General features: G+C 39.1%; 1 protein-coding gene across 3 annotated transcripts; it reads right to left on the bottom strand.

Annotated features, from left to right (window-relative positions):
- Positions 1-19,545, bottom strand: LOC139443331 (ankyrin repeat and EF-hand domain-containing protein 1-like). Of its 3 annotated transcripts, XM_071224309.1 has the most exons (9): positions 19,015-19,545; positions 17,527-17,632; positions 13,815-14,014; positions 12,037-12,310; positions 9,900-10,710; positions 8,843-9,069; positions 7,844-8,034; positions 6,662-6,691; positions 1-1,995 (listed from the first exon to the last, which is right to left on the bottom strand). In XM_071224309.1, the coding sequence occupies exons 1-9, from the start codon at positions 19,252-19,254 to the stop codon at positions 1,714-1,716; spliced, it is 2,361 nt and encodes a 786-aa protein (XP_071080410.1). In that variant the 5' UTR covers positions 19,255-19,545; the 3' UTR covers positions 1-1,713. The 3 variants fall into 3 exon arrangements, with proteins under 3 accessions (XP_071080410.1, XP_071080411.1, XP_071080412.1); XM_071224310.1 differs by lacking the exon at positions 6,662-6,691; XM_071224311.1 differs by lacking the exons at positions 1-1,995; positions 6,662-6,691 and adding an exon at positions 7,365-7,406.
- Positions 19,546-22,429: the final 2,884 nt, after the last annotated feature.

Raw genomic sequence — 22,429 nt, 5'->3', positions numbered from 1 at the left:
AAATAATTACCTTCCCCTAATGCTTTGCATGTTTTTGATGACCCTCCCCATGTCCTTGTACATTTTGTTCTTGACCTTCCCCAAACATGTGTTTTATATTTTAGGACCCTCCTCTAGAGACATATTTTTTTTATGACCCTCCTGATTCCCTTGTACCCACCACACCCCGTTATAACAAACAACCAGCACCTTACATGTACCCAAACAATAGCATCAGTATACAATACCCTTACTTCTGAGGGTGCAAAATCAGATTTACAAATATATCTTATCTGATATTGGATAACAAATCTCAACAAATAATGTATTACCTGCTCTGTTTGAAGATATAGGACAGTCCAAAGCAGTCCATCTGCTAAATCTTGACTCATCAAAATATATTGCTAAAATATAGTCTTTCCATGAAAGTGATGCAACACAAAACCGCCTAAATCCAGTCAGTATCACAATGGCTCCATTGCAGTGCATGACACAACCTTAATACTGGCAGAGAAGGAGATATGGCTGTATGGAGCTTGGGGTAAAACTAAACATCTCTTGTCGTTTCAATACAATGTGTTGATGAAATATTTCTCAACAAGAAAATACATCTAACAAGCCATAGAAAACAAACACAAATCTGATCTTGCACACTTTAAGTAAATGTACACGCAAAGTTTCAACACCCGGATATAATACTGTTATCACACTGGCTTATAACATAACAATTTATATACATTGTGAGTAATTATGTAAGACAATGTATGGCAAGTATGTTACAACATACAAACAGTGCAGTCTTTATTTACAAATATTGCATGAAGTAGGTGTCAGTTTTAACCATTAGGAATATATATATACAAAAAGGCAGCAGTTGTATCACATGACTTAATACTTCCATCAAATAACATTTAGGTGGGGTTGTACTTTCAATATCTCACTGAAGTACTGGAGAATGCCTGCGAATGGGTCAACTTTAATGCTTGTCTGCTGTCTAAAATTAACAATGCTGCAGAGGAAGTAAATAAGACAGCTTGGAGATTATAGGCTCATAACTTTTTATTAAATATATTGTCAAAAGAGTGTGTGAGCGAGTGAGTGAGTGAGTTGTGTATAATGCGGTTTCAACAGTATTCCAGTTATATCACAGAGTGTCAGCTTAGTGTGGGAAAAGGCCCGAAGTGATGCAGGTCTCAGCCATTTACACCTTTGGTGAAACCCACAAGCATCAACATGGTTGGATTTAACACTGCTTTTAGCAATATTACAGCAATATCACGGTGGGGGACACCAGAAGAATGCTTCCCACAATGTACTCATTTGTGAAATAGAAACAAGGCCTTCGATGTGACAAGCAAAAAGATTTAACCACTTTGGTCCCAACTGACCCAAGGCAATATGTGGAAGATGACAGCTGCTCTTTATTAAGTATGAGAAATTGTGTTTTACTTTTTGTCCTTGAGCAGAAATATAGCATGCATGAAGTGGTTGGTGTGCCAATGCTTGTAAATATAATTTCTAATGGAAAAATCATCAGAATATGTTGATTCTGGGAGATTCTACTTTCGGAATACCTCTAGTTGCATCAGATATACCAGTACTTGTTTTAATGCATGTTAAGAATGGCCAGTGAATTCCTGGCTCAGACTAAACTGCAAAAACAATGGTGTGACATGATCATAAGGTTTTAATAAATGTTAATAACACTTTTGCCAATAATTCTTGACTTTAAATTCACTCCTCCAAACCACCAAACAGTTCCACTTTTTTTGATACATTGCTTTTGAAAGGCATCTCGAAATCATCAAAGTCGACCTCCCAGCCGAACCTTTCTCGCTTGACTTCCTTCTGCTCAATGAGGTCGCGAGTACTGGGTTGTTTGGTCCAGGCTTTGAGCGGGGTGTAGGTGATGTCCTCTCTCTCCTCCATCCCCCCTGCCAACGCCGACGCTGCACGCAAGATGGATCCTTTACGCTGGTGTGGGATGCCCTCGTCGTGCATGCGGTGCACTGGAGGCTGGAGAAACAAGAATCTTGTTAAGAGAAAGTTTACAAAACACTTTCTGGTAAATTCTAATCATGCCACTTATTGAAGTGCTTGCCTAGACCATGCCGTTCTATGGCGAGTTCTTTTTGAGTGAATGTTGTTTGATTGGTTGGTTGGTTGGTTTGTTGTTTAACGCCGCACTCAGCAATATTCCAGCTATGTGACGGCAGTCTGTAAATAATCAAGTCTGGATCAGCCAATTCAGTGATTAATATCATGAGCATCAATCCACGCACTTGGGATCGATGACATGCATCAACCAAGTCAGCGAGTCTGACCACCCGATCCCGTTAGTCACCTTTTACGACAAGCATAGTCGCCTTTTACGGCAAGCATGGGTTGCTGAAGACCTATTGGACCCCGGAATCTTCACGGGTCGAATGTTGTTTGAACCCACAGTCAGCAATCTTCCAGCTGTATCACAATGGCCGGTAGATAATCAAGTCATGTGACTGAACGCAACAATCCACTGTGATGGCACTGTGACACAATAAAGCACAGAGTCAGACCACCCAATCCATCTTAGTGGAATCTTACGACAAACATAGGTTACTGTCGACCAATCCTATCTACGAAGGCTCACAGAGGGTTTTGCTTGAAGCATAAAGTTTCAGTATGATTTTCTTGTTTTGGAGATTGATGTTTAGAAATGAAATAAACAACACTGAAAGACTTGAGAGGTCATCCAAACACTACATGCCTGCATTGTCATATAGACCACATCCCAATCTGTTGGTCAAATGTAGACCCTGACATAATAGTGCCAGTATCCCTTCCAGATCACAACACAGTACGGAAAAGAATAAACACAAGACAATGATGTCGGACAGTGGTTTTGGAATTATTCAAGTAAATCAATTGTAGAAAGGTTCAAGACATAGAAGGATGAACTTTCAACATTTTTTATTCTACTCAAAAGGAGTTTTTTCATATAACTATCGTCTGTCACGCCATCAGTTTGTCCTGTCACACATGTTACTGACACTGCACACAATTAATGACGAAGAGGAGACAACAGGCATATACACACAACACAATATTCAGCAACGATATGTCATCCCATCCTTGATAATCCAGAATATTGTATCTCCACACTTTAATGATAAATACTGTAGACCCATTAGCATGATTAAGTTTTGTTTTGAGCTCCATGCAAAACAGGAGATTGTGGTGGGTCGTGGGGTGTGGATGTGGGTGGGGTGGGGGGTGTGGGGTGGGGTGGGGTGGGGTGTGGGTGTGGAGTGAGGGGTGCGACTGTGGGTGTGGGGTGTGGATGTGGGTGGGTTGTGGGTGTGGATGTGGGTGGGTTGGGGAGTGTGGGGTGGGGTGGGGTGTGGGTGTGGGTGTGGGTGTGGGAGGTGAGTGTGGGGTGTGGAGTGTGGGTGTTGGGTTTGGGTTTGGGGTGTGGGTGTGTGGTGGGGATGTGGGGGGTGGATGTTGGGTTTGGGTTTGGGGTGTGGGTGTGGGTGTGGGTGTGGGTGTGGGTGTGGGTGTTGGGTGTGGGTGTTGGGTGTGGTGGGTGTGAGATATGGGTGTGAGATGTGGGTGTGGGGTGTGGATTGTTGGGTGTGGGGGGAAGAATGTGGGAAGGGGAGGGATATTTATGGTTGTCTGTTGTACCTACACCTCTTCATATACAGTTAAAATGTACTTGCATTATGGACTTTGGCCTATATGAGAAATAAATTGTATACTAAAATAGCCGTCCAATCAAATTACACTCATGAGTAAGAGATACTTGTGCCAAGTTACTGATAAGAGGGAGCTGGAGGCAGCATGCGCATCATGTTAGTAGACAGGTCCAGGGTATTCATCTTAATAGATATAGAGTTATAATACAGGACAATCAAGGAGGGTCTCATCCAAGGCGAGTTCATTGAAGCTGACATCAGTGTTTCACCAGAAAAAAGATTATGAATGAAGAGACATTTAGTGACACATGTGTGCTGCAGCCTTTCCCATGAACACAACACAGAATATACAGCCAGGAATAGCTGCTGCACCTAAACATGGTACCTGTTCACTGTCCGATGTTGTAGCTCACATGCATCAGTCATATGTTCAATCTGATATTGTTACTCCCACTACCAATGATTCTGCTATCTTATGGTCGTGAGTCTGATTTTGCTTTAACATTTAAAACATGGCATAGGCTTTAAAAAATAAAAGATTTGGTTCTCAGGCAATTACTTTTGAAAATATAGTGCAGGTGGGCATTATTTTTTTGTACTAGTATATAATCAAATAAACAGTTGTGTACCATCAACCTGGGAAAGGGCCTCCCTACATAGACAAGCTTACAATGCCGCCATGACCATAACAGTATAGCAGTGCGCAAGTAAAGGGAAGTAACTGCATACTATATTGGATTGCATTGTCTTTAAGAATTACAACTTTTTAAAAAGAATATTCGCTGTCATATAGTTGGAATATTGCTGAGGGCGGCATTAAATATCAAACCAACAACAAAACATTTAAAATGTAAATAAAAAAGAAATGTGCAACAGACTTTATGATGATGTGGGGGGTACCTGAGAACCAAGACTATTATATTTTTTAGCCTTATGTAAACATGTACCATATTGCTATTTGTAATACATCATGTATACTTTGTTGCAATCTGTTACATATAATATTGCTATCTGATATATACAATGTTGCTATTTGTAATATACTATGTTGCTATCTGTTAATACAATGTTGCTATCTGATGTATACAATGTTGCTAACAGATATATAGTGTAGCTATCAGGTGTAATACACATTGCTGTGAGCTATAAATACCATGTTCCTAACCTATATACACCATGTTGCTATTAGGCAAAAACCTGCTGCTATCAAATATAAACCATGTTGCTATTAGATATAAACATTGCTGCCATCAAATATAAACCACGTTGCTATAAGATATAAACATTGCTGCCATCAAATATAAACCATGTTGCTATTAGATATAAACCTTGCTGCTATCGGATATAAACCATGTTGCTATTAGATATAAACATTGCTGCCATCAAATATAAACCACGTTGCTATTAGATATAAACATTGCTGCTATCAGATATAAACATTGCTTCTATTAGATATAAACATTGCTGCCATCAAGTATAAACCACATTGCTATTAGATATAAACATTGCTTCTATTAGATATAAACCATGCTGCTATCAGATATAAACCTTGCTGCTATCAGAGGTAAATCATGTTGCTATCACCTGCCCATGTATTAGTAAAGCCAGCACTGCAGATCTTACACACAGTTGTCAGTGGTAATGAAGGAAACACCATTCTATACATGCATGTGCCAAACATTCAACTTGACGAACTACCCATCGTAACAGATCTGATCTGTACACATGTACATTCCATTTATTCCATTTTGAAGGGTGACCACAAAGTGTGAAATTTTGATAATTGTCAGATTAGTCAGGGTAGCCAAAAACACAAAACATTACCACGCGCCGCCACCTGTCAGTCATCAAAATCGAAGTCCTCCATGTCAATATCATCGAGGTCTACATCACCTGCCTCCTCCACCTTAGGCTGACAACATAAACAGTTCAACAGTTGGGCATCGATGTTTCCAGTTGCATCACCTCCATGTTCTACTCATACTACAGGGATGGTCCTGTCATCTCATGGTGCATTAAACTGATACCTTAACATATGTAGACCGTGAAACCTTGATGGCAAGATGGCACTGTTCAGAGTGTAACCAGTCAGATTACAGGGAACAATATTCCTGACTAATAAATAATCATTATGTTCCGTGTATGATGTAGATCATCCGGAAACTTGTGTTTGTAATTAAACAAGGTTTACACGAAGGACAGACTTTTTTCGTTTTTTCATTTTGTTTACAGAGTTTTGGTCCAAAATTTCAGGACAGCAGGTCGGAAAAAATACATACAGAAACTCCAATTGCAAATATATTTTTGGGATTTAAAAAAAAAGTTAATTAGGTAGCAAAATTAGTGGGAGTTTTTAGGAAAAGTTTTCGACAGGTTTAAATTGTAGTACTTTAAATAATTTAGCAACAGTTAAAGAGGTGTGTTTTACCCATTACTTACTTCTGTTGGGCAGGGGGAAAAAACAACTTCTTTTCATTAATTTTTTTCTCAGTTCAGTTTTGGGGAGTCAGTGGATTAATAAATCAAGTTTAAAAACAAGTTTGGACTATCATAATTCCACTGTAGAGACTGATAGAAGTTATCCATATAACAGTGTCATGTTCTCAAGACTGATACAGTATGAAAAGTGTTAGCATGCTCAGTTTCCTTATCAAAAGTTGAGCTGTATTCAATGAAGGCAGACAAATGTATAAATAGCCAAATATTCTGAAACTATGTGGGTTTATCAAATTTTCAACCTTTCCCCATTAATCTGACAATATAGACACAATTTTTATGGATAACAACTTCTTTAATACTGTAAAGAAGTATTAAAGAAGTTGTTATCCATAAAAATTGTGTCTATCTTGTCATCCGTCAACTTCTAAGTAATGCCTATCAAACAAGTAATCTGACAATGTGTGTAAAATCTGCATATACAATGACATAAGCATTATTCTGAAAGCAACATTAAAAGCATACATATCTATTAATGGATCATTCATAACCATATCTGTAATGATTACCTTGATATGTCTAACAGTATCCTGAATATGCTGAATAGAACAAATAGTACAAGTCAGAACAGAAGTGAGTGAGTAAGTGAGTGAGTTGGGTTTTCTGGTGCTTTGAACAGTATTTCAGTTATATCACAGTGTGTCAGCTTGATGTGGGTGGAAATCTCAAAGTGATGCAGGTTCTAAATGTATACTACAATGAGAGGTATGGTGCTGACAAACCAAGAATGACAAACAGGGCAAATCTGGGATTCAAACCCACGGTCAGCGGATTCTGGCATGACTAAGGGACACAACTCTGCAGAGTGAATTGAAGCACTTTGGACCCGTGCCCCAAGATAGAACTGGCAGAAAACTTGCTTATATAACAGCTCTTAAAAGAAACACCCCCACCTGTTGGTTAGAGGTGTGATATTGACTATTCATAAGCTATGTTATATGGGCAATATATATTTTTAATTAAATAAACATCAACAGATAGGCAAATTTAGATCTACAGTATCATCACTATATATACTCAGAAAACAGAAAAACTACATTAGTAATTAAAACCACTTCTACACAGGCAACCCTTGCCACCTCAACCAAAGGGAATGGTGTTTTATGGTGTATGTAGGAGTCAGTGTCACTTCGTGTACATTTAGTCTACATAAGCAGGAGCCCAGTTTACAGGGAGAGGCTTGGAGAAAGCATACAGCTAGCCTAGGAGTCTGTTTAACTTACAGCAGTGCTACTGACTGGTTATAGCATGGCCCTACAGCAGAGGAGAGACTGTCAGTGCTTTACATTATACTGGATACAACTGATTGAGTACAGTACAAATAATGATGCAGATTGTATTTTCAAGCAATAACCAACACAATAAACTGTTACTAAGATGCACATTGTAAATATATATTTTAGTGATGACGTTAACAGCATTTTTACAGATTCATGGCATGACTTGCAATATAGCTTTAAAAAGTATAAATTTAAGTAACTAATTTAAACATTTTGCATTTCAGTTTCTTAAAAAAAATTAATTCCAAACAGTATAGGCACTATCAAACATTTAATGTCAGATTATATGAAATATGTGGCTCAATTAATCGGGAAAAATTCCACAAAGATATTTCTACTGTGTGGAGAATGCAAACAAGCCTACTGTGGACTACAGCACAGGGATCAAGCACACAACAGAACATAGCTTACCAATGGTGAGCCGGTCTCTTTGCCTTCCCCTGGGGCGGACGATGGTCTCTTGGCCTTGGGTCCTCCACTCCCTTTCTTGGCTCCCTTCTTCTTCTTGTCCCCTGGGGGGGGCATGGAGTCCCACTTCTTCTGAACCACATCCAGACAGCGGGGGTCGGCCCACGACTGGGCGATGTCCATCGGGTTGTGACCTACATAATCAATGCGACACCATGTACACTGTAACTCTAATAATTGAAACAAGCATTTGCCTCGCTTTCCAATCTTTCAGATGTACTATCAGTGTAGGAAATACTCACAAACACTTGTACATTATTATAGGTAATGCTTATATCCTTTCATTTGTACCTTTTGTATTTCAAGTTACTATTGTAAAAGTCGGACTGCTGTCAGAAGATGGATCTGATTGTCACTGAAAATCTTGTAAAGTCTTGTAATGTATGAACTCATAACGATAAATAGTTTCTTGTCTCTTTAGTGGGGTGAGTGAGTGAGTTTGGTTTTACGCTACTTGTAGCAATATTCCAGCAATATCACGACAGGGGACACCAGAAATTTCTCCCACCATGATGTGCAGCTACATGGCCGAATGGGCCAATGTGTTGCATGATGACTGTACGCTTTGCAGTGTTATGACTTTCTATATAAAATTATACAAGTGTTACTCAATTGATCTGTAACAAAAAAAGAAGTTTTCACAACTACACAGATGGAGCGAAAAAGAGACAGTGACGAGTTACTGGTCTTGGTTATGTGGTTACGGTGCACCTGCGCAACACAGGGTGCGTTAGGATGAGATGTTTTTCACTGTTCTCTGGGAAAACAGAACAGGACAATTCCACTACTGTTCAGAAGAGAAAGAGATAAGCAATAAGTATGAGTCAAGATAAGATAAAATAAATAAACTCAGTCTTGTTTAAGTTTTCAGTAATCCACTAAGCATGATAAATACGACAATCCAAGGCATGAAAGAGTCCTCCAGAAAGGAAACATCCTGACCTTTCCTGTTCTCTGTCTGAACCTTGGCTCCCTTGTCAATCAGCATCTGGACAACATTGTCCCTGGAGCTCTCGATGGCCCGGGTCAGGGGTGTGCCACCTCCCATGGTGGAGGCGTCGATCTCTGCCCCATGTTCCAACAACAAGTCCACAACGTCCAGCTGGCCGGAATGGCAGGCGTGATGGAGTGGCGTCCACTTGAAGTTGTCCCGGGTGTTCACACTAGCTCTAAAGAAACAGAAATATGTTACTTAACTGTGGAATTCTCTGCATGTGCTGATAACATGTATGTATATGTGACCATCCAGTCTCCTCATTTTAATCGGGGTTTGGGGAACCTAGATTCTCTGCAATCTCCAGCTGGAGACAAAAAACAGGGTAATAAGCTGCACTTCTGCACCAGAAACCTGGCAGACAAACATGGGCACTAGGGACTTTTCTGCCCTGGAACCCACTTTAAGAAACAAACAATGGGCAAAAAGGGAGTGAGTGAGTATGGTCTTACGCTGCTTTTAGCAATATTCCAGCAATATCATGGCGGGGGACACAAGAAATGGGCTTCACACATTGTACCCATGTCAGGAATCTAACCCGAGTCTTCAGTGTGATGAGCGAATGCTTTAACCACTGGGCTACCCGACCGCCCCCAGTGGGCAATAAGGGCATATTCTAACCTTGAATTATCACTGAATCTGTTATACATATTGTATCATATCCAGCTACACAATTATAAGGAAAGGTATTATAAAGTTCAAAAGGTGAAACTATTTGCTCTCAAATTCCTAAGTCTGACTGTACGTGGGGTTATTCATCTCAGACTTGAACATCATCAATGCCATTGTGTCCTAGGCTGCACAAATATACAACTCAAAAGAAGTTTGGGATCACTCGATTCTTTTATATTACAATAGTAAATCTGGCATGGCATGATAGAATAACTATAGAAATATGAAAGAATTGGGTGATCCTAACTTCTCTTGAGAGCAATGGATTCTAAGCAGGGAATCAACCTTGGATCTGACCGGCAAGAGTAGACCCCTAGCTGTTCATCAACATACCCATTCTCGATGAGGAACCTGGCCATGTCGATGAGTCCCCCCTGGCACGCAACCATCAGGGGCGTCTTGTAATACTTGTCCCTCGTGTCCACTGGAATACCTTTCGAAATTGCAGTCTTCAGTGAATCAAAATCCCTCATCTTGGTTGCCTCAGTGATGTTGAGATACGTCTTGTCTGGGTGTTTCAAGTACCAGGCCGAATCGTCCTGGAGAGGATGGGTGGGTGGGTTGTCGCGGTCAAACCGTCCTGTGTCCGTGAAGTGTATGTGTCTGGGAATGAACATCTCGGGCGGTCCTCCCCCGAACGTCCTTGCCCCGTCCTCCTGCATACAGATGGGCATGACAAGCTTGAACTTCCCCTTCTTCTTCCCCTTCTTCCCGCCCTTCTTCTTCTTTTTCTTCTTCCCTTCAAATGCACTCATCAAATAATTTTTATTTACCCATTTTTTCGCAGCAAAGAAGTCATTATAGTCTACCTTTCCATCTCGGGCTTTGTCATGAGTTGACACAATTTTCTTAAGTTCATCTTCATCTGCCGGTGCCTTTAAGCCAATAATCGTATCAACGACATCATCCTTTGATATAGACCCCACCTCATCCGGGTCGTATTTCCTAAACATATCACCAAGTTGTTTCTGTCTTTCATTGACCCAGTCATACAACGCAATTACCCAGGGGTCATTGTTCTTGCCGCTCTTCCCAAAGGACTTTTCTGCCTTTCTACATTCCTTTAATGCTTCTTTGTGGCCTTCATCCTTTGCAATGACTCGTGGTGTAAGGCCTTCGTTGTTCTTTGGTTTGGGGTTGCAACCTGTAAATACAGTGAGTGAGTGAGTGAGTGAGTGAGTGAGTGAGTGAGTGAGTGAGTGAGTGAGTTTAACACTGCTTTGAACAGTATTCCAGTTTGGGCACGGTGTGTCAGCTAAATGTGGGAGGAAAGCCAGAAGAGATGCAAGTCAGACATTTACCACTTTGTTGAAACTCTTAGGCATGGGTACAGAGCTTATATAACTTGAAACATAATTGACATGAACCGATCATTTATTGCTGGCATGCCCAAGGTACACAACTCTGCACAGCAAATAGCAGCGCTTCGGACTACTAGGACACCTATGCCCCCTGTAAATACAGTTGTGTGTGAGTGATTAGTGTTATGTCATGAATCCAGAGATGGATGAGGGGTACATCCTCCTTTTGTAGCATGCTTATCATATTAACAATTAATTGACTAATATTTGGCTAACAAGAACAAATGGTTTCCTGAATTATTTTTTGGTATTTTAAGCGCACCTCCTCTTTTTTAAAAAGCTGTATCTGTGCTTGTGCAGTGCTACAGCGATCCCATGGATCATCATGGTAGCTGGTACATATAGTTCAGGCTAGGAGCCAACACAAGTGATTGATGGTGTGAACATCCAAGCTGTATGAACCACACAGGTCACCGCTGACCGTCTTCCCAGATCATCCCACACTTTACGGCCATTGTGTACTTCTGACACCCACATGAGTCAACTCCTAACACATGTAATGGGTACAAGTGATTTATCATGTGAAGGACTTACCAAAGCTTTTATTGTTATTTTGAACCCTTTCTCCAGCCATGTCAATAGCAGGGTCATATTAATAATTTGAAACACTGCATGTTGATTACTCTGATGTTTTAGATGTAACTGAAGTCATCTTCATGGTGACATCTTTTTATTTTCTAACAGTAATTCTTTTAAATGTTGGAAGCATACAGATTTTATTTGTTTGTTGTTTAACACCACACTCTGCAATATACCAGCTGTATCAAGTCAGACAATACAGTGATTGATGCCATTTGCAATGATCCACGCTGTGGAGATATGAGATGCTATGGACCAAGGCACCGAGTCTGATCCCCTTATGACCAGCTCCCCCACAGGAGTGTGCATACATGTATGTATGTAAGTAAGTGAACAAGTTCTATACAAATTTCAGCAACATCTCAGGAACTCTTCAACAATATTATTGTGGCATACTTGCGTCGTAATTGTTTTTAATACAAGCCATCTGCTCCATCAAATGGATGTGATACAATACAAGCCGTCTGCTCCATCAAATGGATGTGATACATTACAAGCAGACTGTGCAGATTGTGGGATGAACTCCTTACCTCTTTGTGAGAGAAACTTGCAGCACATGCCATGCCCAGTCTTGGATGCCATGTGGATCGGGTTGTTCCCCTCTGCGTTCGTCTGGTTGAACTCTGCACAGTACCCTGCCATACAGGCCAGCACCTCGAAGTGACCGCCACTGGCTGCGAAATGTGCTGCGTGGTTGCGTCGGATATCTATGCTGTTCACCAGCCCCCCACCTTCCAGTATCGCTCGGACAACCTTCACACTTCCTGCACTGGATGCCGCCATCAAGGCTGTCCGGCCACTCTTCTACAATGACAAAACACACACAGTTAGTATCTATCATGCTTAGGATTTCATCTCAGGGTAGGACTTGAGATGATCTTTGACTTGTTTTCTCAAATTATTCAGCTATGTTATAAACCACTTGCCTAGTTTGGACAAGCTGAAATCAACTTACGTTTACCCTTGCATACAATGCATCAAACATATTTTGGCCTGTGTTCTATTCATGGTGTCCATGTACCTGTAATGTTAACAGGGGTTCACTATATGTCAATCTACCAACTAGTTTACACGATATGATTTGTTTTATGGGTCATAGTACATAAAACTTTTAAATAAAAGTACATCCCTTGACATGTTTTCCTATTCCGACATAGTGAAGAATGTACAGTAACAGAACCAGCCCTTATACACAGCAATGGCTTCCATCCCAATGCTCAAGTGATTACAACACTTTGTAACAAATTGATTCCAAAGAAAACTCGCATTTTGTCATAAATTCAGAATTTACTCAATACAAGCAAGGCCTAGAATTGGACTTCAGAGAACATTCAATGCCACTAAACTCTTTCCGTAAACTTTCTTTAAGGTGCAAAAATATGACAAAACCAATGAGAATGCACACATGACTACAAGTACTTTGGTCAGAGAATTCTTTCTGAATTTTTTTTGTTAAGACATGTGTTGTGTATCCAAAAATAGACCAAAGTGTGAGTCACAATTGTTTCACCATACTGAATAACAAGTCGCAAGTGGCAACTATATTAAAAATGTATTCATGTAAACTAAGGAAAGCAATGGCAGGGGCGGTATAACAAGGTGACAAGGTATTTGTTTTCACTATGCCCATTGGTTGGCATTTGATTTGTCCAGGAAATACACATTTTGTCTCACGAACGACTGTAATAAAGTGTGGGCCAGACACTCACAGTCTTACCTCCTGTTCATTCTTTGGCCAACATCTTGTTTATTGTTAGGCCTACCTCTCTTTATTGTTAGGCCTTACTTCCTGTTAATTGTTGGGCTTACCTCCTGATTATTGTTAGGCCTACCTCTCTTCATGTTAGGCCTTACAACCCATTTAGGCCTTATGGTTATTGTTTGGCCTCACCACTGTTTACCATTGGGCCTTACATCCTGTTTATTATTAGGCCTACCTCTCTTTATTGTTAGGCCTCACATCCTGTTGAGGCCTTATGTTTATTTTGTTTGGCCTTACCACTGTTTACCATTTGGCCTTACATCCTGTTTATTGTTAGGCCTACCTCTCTTTATTGTTAGGCCTCACATCCTGTTGAGGCCTTATGTTTATTTTGTTTGGCCTTGCCACTGTTTACCATTTGGCCTTACATCCTGTTTATTGTTAGGCCTACCTCTATTTATTGTTAGGCCTTACTGCCTGTTCATTCTTGGGCCAACCTCCTGTTTATTATTAGGCCTACCTCTCTTTAGTAGGCCTTATGTTTATTGTTTGGCCTTACCACTGTTTACCGTTCGGCCTTACATCCTGTTTATTGTGCAGCCTCACCTCTACTTTACTGTTTGGGTCGGCTCCCTTCTGCAGCAGCAACAGACACATGTCTTCATTCTCTAGAGCAGTCTCACATGAAAACAGGAACACTGGACATCCATCCTTGGCAACATTGTTTAGTTCTGCCCCGTTGCTAACAGCAACTTCCATACACTTGGCATGGCGCTGTGTCGGTGATATGCAGTAGAAGATGATGCCTGGGGAACAAATGATATCACATTATAACACCTGGGAAACAAGTGATATAACTTCCTAACACCTGAGAAACAAATGATATCACATTATAACACCTGGGGAACAAATGATATCACATTATAACACCTGAGAAACAAATGATATCACATTATATCACCTGGGGAACAAATGATATCACATTATAACACCTGGGAAACAAATGATATAACTTCCTAACACCTGAGAAACAAATGATATCACATTGTAACACCTGGGGAACAAATGATATCACATTATAGCACATGGGAAACAAATGATATCACATTATAACACCTGGGGAACAAATGATATTACATTGTAACACCTGGGGAACAAATGATATAACTTCATAACACCTGAGAAACAAATGATATCACATTATAACTCCTGGGGAACAAATGATATCACACTATAACACCTGGGAAACAAATGATATCACACTATAACACCTGGGAAATAAATGATATAACTTACTAACACCTGGGAAACAAATGATATGACATTATAACACCTGGGGAACAAATGATATCACACTATAACACCTGGGAAACAAATGATATCACACTATAACACCTGGGAAACAAATGATATCACACTATAACACCTGGGAAACTGGTTTAGTTGTAGCACTTGTCAGATGACACCAGGCAGTACTGCTGGGTTATGTTAGGCAACAAACAAACATTTTACCTTTTTATACACATTGTGTGAGTGGCGGGTGCTGCCAGTAGGGCAGGACCTTATCCTTATTGCAAACACCTGGTGTCATCACTAATCCATTCATAAAATTGATCCATAATATTTTGCCTTTTATGCCCAATTGAATCTGTTTCGGCAGAAAACCAAAACCGGTTACCTGGCATTGATGTTCTACATTTAGATGTAGCACTAGCAATATACACCTGGGGTTTATTAAATTACATTACATTAAATTCACACATAGGACTAAAGATGCTAATTACAAGCCTAGTCAAGCTGGTAATTAAACAATTGGTTCATAAACCTGAGAACATGACCTAATCATATGAAAGAGAAAAAAGTGGTTCCATGACGCCACAAGAAGATCAGCGCCACCTTGATCCTCCTACTAGTCACCACAGGACCACGGTTACCCAACACGTACACTAGCAGTTTAGGATAGTGAGTTGGTCGGTTACAAACTCAGCGGGATGAATAATGAACACATCAAGCAATTATCTTGAAACGTTTGCCTGACTTCAGATAATTAACGACACGTTTTGGTGTCTCAACTCCTGGTTCTGACCCGGAGTGGATTGACTTAGATGGAACTGTGAGAAGCTGTGTTTTAGTCGATGACATAAATAAACTCCACTGTGTCACTAGTCATTCAAGTTTAATTCCATTAGCAAATAGTTTTAGATGGTATTCCTGGGCAGTTATCAACACGAAAGCTTACAAATGGATGGAATTGCCATGGTTACCATAATGACAAATACATATTGGATGACTTAAAGCTGAAAAAAGCTTAGCCTAGTTGTTTACAGGTGATGTTTAATTAATGGTCATCCATTGGACATTCATGTATCTCATGAAAATCAGTATGAATGACATATATACACAAAAGTAAAAGTACTTTATGTGTTCTAATAATAAGTGATCTATCACAATGTGATTATTCATAGAAATAGTGTTCAATTTGGCTGTAGATGGACCAAGAGGCTTTCTACATATATTTATCTGCTTACAATCAACATTAAAACAGATAAAAAATTCAAATTCAAATTCTGCCAAGCAATTCTGGCGTTAAAAATGCCTGTTTATTGTCCAGTATACATACAACACTAAACAGAGGGATAGAAAAATTGAGGTGTTTCTTTCTTTTTCACACAAATGAGTCTACATGATTCTGTTTGTGGTTCTTGTATCGATCCTTTAACTTTAAAAGTCCATATAACCAAATCATAACTATCACAAATTTTGAATTTGGGCTCCAGTTGATTGAATCTGTAAACGAAAAAAAGAAAAAAAGTGTCGCCTGAAATTCAGCCACCATACCTCTGCACCCAAACTGTTGATTCATGTAATACAGCTTATGAAATGATGGCACTGTGAAATGCATTACTGACCACCATTGATCTCAGGGGACACCTGGTGACAAACACAGGCCCAGACAACCTAATTAGTCCGTACTAGTGTGAGCATCCATGTTGATGAGTTTATGTCTGTTTGTCTTGTAGCTCTCCACAGAGATAACAATAATTACCTATCATTAATTTGCCACTTGGAATGAATTATTAATGCTGTGGGATACCCCAGATGCACAACCAGGACAAAACACGCAAAATTGAGAGGATGTTTGACATGCGTGTTAGAGGAGGTTATTATTAAGGACTGGGCGTGTACTAGTTCACATCCAGCTGATGAAGGCGACGGACCAAGAATTATGATTTGCAATACAGTGAAACCTCGTTAACGCAAACTCCTTTAACTAAATGATACTTGTAAATGATGATGCCTGTATGATCTCAGCAGAATGCTTAGGCACATTGTGGTCTAATATTGCCACTCATGATCCGAGGAACATCACAAAGTTTCAATGTATAAGTAAAGGTAAAAGGATAAAATACATACAGATAACAACTGTTTTACACACTAAGAAAATCATTGACAATTAATTTGCTTTTCATGGCAACAAGTCCTCTTTCAAGTGTCATTTTGTATCAAGATTTGGCAAATGACATGCTATGCATATTGCAAAACCAGTAGGATGATGCACCAACACTTTGATGGATCATTATCTGCCTCATCAACAGTGTCTGATTACTTTGTTCACGGATCAACGGACACTAAAAATCAGGAATGTGGAAACACTTTAAACTTCCAGTTGAAACATTTATTTACTACCGCCAAGTGTGGTAATCACATAAGAAGGAAAAATCTCCAAAATGCTAACTAAAAACTAATCAATTGAAAATTTTGTTCACAAACTAACAAAAGAATATATAAATTAAAGGGTCTTATTTAAGTTTTCTATTGACAACCAACAAACAAAATTCAGAAAAAATATGTAAACCAACAGATAAAATATAGGGATGAAATTTGTGAAGATAATATGCACATCATTAACTGTAAGTCACATACTCAGTCTTTCACTGGCTAGTCATGAGTGAGTGAGTTATAATTAACGTCACATTGGCTGTATCTCAGCCATATAGTGGCGAGAGTCTTATCATGAGAGTAAAATAAAAAGATCACTAGTATTCTTCATATAACTAAAAATCAACAGATGTACATATAAATATGTTTAAAGTGCAAACTGCTCTGCTTTGAGTGGGACAAATACTATCATGAACAACTGCATATCTTGTAGATTCCACAGGACGAACATGTAATCAAGTTTATCTTTTAGATAGGAATGGTATAAATATGTCCCGAAGAACATAATCCTCTTGTCTGATGCTCTGTACAAGTTAATGATGCATGTCATTGACAGAGCTGTATTTATCTGGTGTACATTATTCAGCTAATTACTCACCCTTTCCCTCGAGATCTGTCAGACTGAGATTGGCACTAGCCTTGACTAGCTTCTCCAGACAGTGGACATGGCCGTACTCTGCTGCTCTCATCGCTGCAGTGCGACCCTGTGGGGAGTTGACAAATCTGATGTGTCAGCAATGTGATCATGCAACTAACTGGGATTCAGTGGAAAAGTACACTTACTCAGGAAAAAGAACAAAGTGGGGCAGAGACCTTTTTTACACAATGTGGAAGGAAAAACAAATATTTTGTTTGCTCTGATTTAGCTGTTTTAAGTTGTAGCAGGATCATTAGGGGTACATGGGGTTTTATGCGTGCCAGGGGCGAGTGGTAATAAAACCCAACAACGGATGCATAAAACCCCATGTACCCCTCGTGATATTGCTTCGACGAATTTATCTTACCAACCTGTTTAAATATGACATTGTAAAATAATTCAAATAAATTCTAAATTAATAGAAAACAGTTGCTCGATTGAGCTGAGGTTAGCTTGCTCTGTCACATGATATCCATTGTCTCAGAAAAAGCGTGCAGCTTTTTGCTTTGAAGCGGGCTTATTCTGTCTCTCAGAAATTCATGTTCAGTCTGTCATGGCGGGGTATAAGAGATTTATTACCCTGCTGAAAAATGTAAATTCTCTCCAAGGTGGGTTACACAGTATTTCATCAAGATCACATGGGCCAATCAGATCTCATCATTCTGACATGGAGGTATGATAAACTTATTTATCAGCTGATATTTAAGCATGTGTTGATATAATTACCCTAATAATAATTTCTTAGTAAAAATGCCACGCCCACTCCTTAACATAAGTTGTAGAAAGTTTATTATTGTTCATAATATGACATATTTGGCAATTTTGACAGAAATTCGTTGACAAATTCTTTTTTTGAAAACTGCTAATACTACTGACTCAAAAAGTTGAAACTCATTATTTCAAACCAAAACTGTATGTGTGATTTCTTAAAGTAGATTCCAATTCTGTTGTAAACATATTTTCTTCTTGTTCATTATGCTTACTATCAATATAGTATCGTTTGGAAATTTCCACATTTTACTTAAATCTTAGATTATATTACAGTTGATCATGTTTACAAATACAAGTTTAACAAATTTGAATGAGTTACCAAGGTAATTACATAACTGTAACTGTTAGCTAGTTTGTATTCAAATACTATACCACAGTACATGTACTGTACAAACCCAATTATTATTATTATTATTATTATTAATGTTGTAAAATAAAAGTTGTCATACAGTTTGGGATGTTTTAGAGCATGTAAGTTTACTCATACACTTGATTAGACAAAATAAGCGATTTTACTTTTATTTCAACGTTTTCAGCAGTTTTCACAGGCATATACAATTTGTTTATTTGCAAAAAATATTAGAAATTATTTTTATGGTGTTTGTTTCTTTATACATAACAAAACTGATTCAACATCGATTTTATACATTTTGACAGTAATTATATATTTATTCTTACCTTGAAATCCATCACATCTGGGTGAGCGCCGAGATCTAGAAGAAATTCAATCATTTCATCATCGTTGGCGATCGCTGCAACGCTTAGAGCCGTGGTGCCTTCGGTTGGATCGTTATAGTTGATCAAGTGTGGGAGACCGCTCGTCGTGAGCTTCTCGATTTGTTGGCGGTCTCTTTCGCGAACACATTGCAATAATTTACAAACTTGCAACGTTTCAAGTCTATTTTGTGCGACTGGCATCCTGAATGATTGCGATTTCTACCTATAACACACGCAAAAAAGATGACTTTGTCACTAATGTTTGGAATCTTATTCACCGAGACACTGAAATGTAAATAACACAAATCGGATTATGTGTTTGCTTGGTGACAAGCACCCGCTCGGAGATTGTCACCTGTAGAAAGTACTTCTAGTGCTCCCTTCTTGTGTCATCTAGCTTCTAGGAAATGTCTGAGAGTAACCATAGAGGGTAAACTAAGTTTGACTTGCTTTCAAGTCATACGTCCCCCAGTACTCCATCTTGTCGCCAGGTCACCGACATCGACTGAGGTTGTTGACAGTTTCCATGGCACACGCGCACCTGCCACCTGGGAATCAGGGGCACGTAACTCTATCGCGACAGGCTTACACTGTCTTGATTTGGGAAATCGATCGGACACATTTTCTCATAAATAATTTCGTTGCCCGCTGTTCGTTTTATCGAGCATTTGTGGTTCATGAGAGTAAGTGACTTAAACGGAGAGAGAATCTGTGAAACTACTAGACGTAAACACGAAAGGCGGCGATAAATAAATGTCCCATCTGTCCTTATCATGAGGGGGAGGAAGCTGGCGCTGTTGAGAAGATAGCAATGAGATTAGATGTATATCATCTACAGCAAATCGGACGGTTACATTTAGATGTCGAAACAGATAATTTTTTAACAGACCAGTTTTAAGACTTATAATCTAGATCTACATGTACACTCAACTGCAAAAGCAACTGGTGGTGATGTTTTTATTTATATTATTTTTTAGAAGTACCTTTGAAGGAATATGGCAGCATGTCTAATCTTATACATAGAGATTACTACACGGTGTCTGTCAGATACTGTTGATCTTACAACGAGTTGTTTCAAAACGTATCTAACGAGGGAAAGCGAGTTAGATACGCTTTGTAACAACGAGTTGTAAGATCAGTGATATCTGACAGGCACGAGTGCAGTAATCTGTTTCTTACACCCCCCAAAATTGCACCTTTTTAGCATCGAACCGATGCATTTTGTCTATTCTCATGATTGCAGTAGATCTAGCGCATTAGTACATAACACCACTGTCATAAGTGACGTCATCCTATGTGCTGCTTACTACTCATAAATAATGTGACCCTGCACAAAAAGGTTTCCGTCATATCTGTGTATTATCAAGGCGGTGATAAAAATGAAAACTAGACAAAAACAAGGAACACGCTGGGTGCCAAGTTGAAAGTTTACACCTCAAAGAAATTACCAAATATGTACAACAATGTTTACTTCCGTATGACATCACTACCGGTGACCGACTTTACAAAATGGCGTGTTCACTGACAACGGTACGCTGGATTTCCAGAGGAGGATTTTCGTTGATTGAGGGATCGTATACACATAAATATGTCACATAAGTAATCAGAAACATTCTGACAATCTGTGTACTGTTATTTGTTTACCATGTTTTCCAATGTAACAAAGATAATTAGTCAGAAATGCAGATAACTACCGTCATCGTTGTGCGTGATTTAGCGTCAGTCATGGCGTCACACAGGACGGAAACTTCTGTTGAATTTACCACATCATTGTAATGTATATATGTGTATTTCCATAATTAGTGCAACGATACTCTTCCCATGATTATTCTCAAACGCGTGATCGAGCCAATGTATGCAACAATTAGACGAAAGTACCTCTAAAAATGCTACACAGTGTAAAATCTGAATTTCGATTTGTTTACATTTCAGCAAGTAGTTTTCCGAGCACAGTTTTCGTTTCGATACCTCATGTATTTCTCATGATTTCATCTAGATAACTTGCATTGGTGACAAAGACCATAATCCTTTGTTTCGAAAATGTATGAGGCATTCAGGGATGCATGTATCGCAGCTGAGTTTGAAATATACCTGATCGAATAGGAGTCTCATAACACAATCCAATATGGCGGAACGTTCTCTTCGGCGTTCGTGTATGTATGGGCGGCCATTCGGTCAAAAAATACAAAGTTGAAAAAAAGGACAAAAGTACGCAATTAAGGTCAAATATTACGAATAAAGGACTGAATATTACAACTAAAGGTCAAAATACAAAACAAACAGACGCCGGTTAAACTTACGAAGTTGAAATAAATGTCAAAAGTACGCAATATTAATAGTCAAATGTTACGAAAAGACGTCATAAGAAAAGAAAGAACAATATTTGTACGAAAGAACAAGAACAAGAACGCCAGACAAACAAGAACGCCAGATGGCGCTGCAATTGGTAAAACATTCCGAGTTAAATCGGCTTGTTCCGCCGTGTATATGATAACTGCATGCCGAGGTGCACAATGTATTACGTCATTCCTCGTGCACTCACCGTCTGACGTTACACACACACACATATATATATATATATATACGTATTTATAATGTATAATGTACACATTGTGTATAAACATGTTACGTTTAGCTTTGTCACCCTAAAGGGCCTTTTCATAAATACAGTATACTGTGTAACATTAGTACATGTTTTTTGTATACAACCTTAAAAAAACACTCACTTTACGCTAAACTGGGATTCATGTGATCCAATAACTGTTCATGCTTGGTGCAACACGAGGGTGCTATGATGCCGAGGTTTGTTTCAGACGCACTTTTTCATCTGAAAAGTGAACGTTGTGCGAGAGTTTGTTTTATTTAACAGCTTTTAGCGATCGGAAACTGTGTGCGAACAAAATGCTGCCTAATATCTGAACAACAAACATATATACCAAATGGATTTGTATGCATATGTATAACTTACACATTCGTTAGGAGGAATAGCTCGCCACAAATAAAGAAAATCGAGTTTCACCTATGACGCCAGCGTTCGTTTTCAAACCATATTTATTTCGCTTGTTTACATCCACATTTATATTTGTGACAAAAACAACTTGTAAGTTGATGCCGAAATGTATGCGTATGTCAGGGATGTATGTATCGCAGCTTAGTGTGAAATAATAAATCTGATGTTACAGGCGTCTCATAACCGGCCTACGTGAAACGTGCTTTTGTCCGATATATGAGGGAAAGTTCGCTTCGGCGTTCGTGTTTTCTAAAACATTTTAAACGATTTAGGGTTACCGGCGACGTTTCAGAATTATCTTTGATGATTTCATAAACCATTAATATACGGAATCACTAATGTGCTGTTTTTGTCATTGAATTTTCC

The sequence above is a fragment of the Haliotis cracherodii genome, unplaced genomic scaffold (genome assembly GCF_022045235.1).
Source record: "Haliotis cracherodii isolate W230 unplaced genomic scaffold, xgHalCrac1.p SCAF_5, whole genome shotgun sequence".
Lineage (NCBI taxonomy): Eukaryota > Metazoa > Mollusca > Gastropoda > Lepetellida > Haliotidae > Haliotis > Haliotis cracherodii.
Note: the sequence above shows the minus strand (reverse complement) of the source record. Positions and strands in the feature narration are given on the sequence as shown.

Excerpts from the sequence above, each read along its gene's own strand:
- LOC139443331 (XM_071224309.1), bottom strand. The coding sequence starts at position 19,254 with ATGCCAGTCGCACAAAATAGACTTGAAACGTTGCAAGTTTGTAAATTA. Across the intron at positions 10,711-12,036 it reads CAAGTTTCTCTCACAAAGAG|GTTGCAACCCCAAACCAAAG; the intron begins GTAAGGAGTTCA and ends CTGTATTTACAG. Across the intron at positions 1,996-6,661 it reads ATACTGTTAGACATATCAAG|CCTCCAGTGCACCGCATGCA; the intron begins GTAATCATTACA and ends TTGTTTCTCCAG.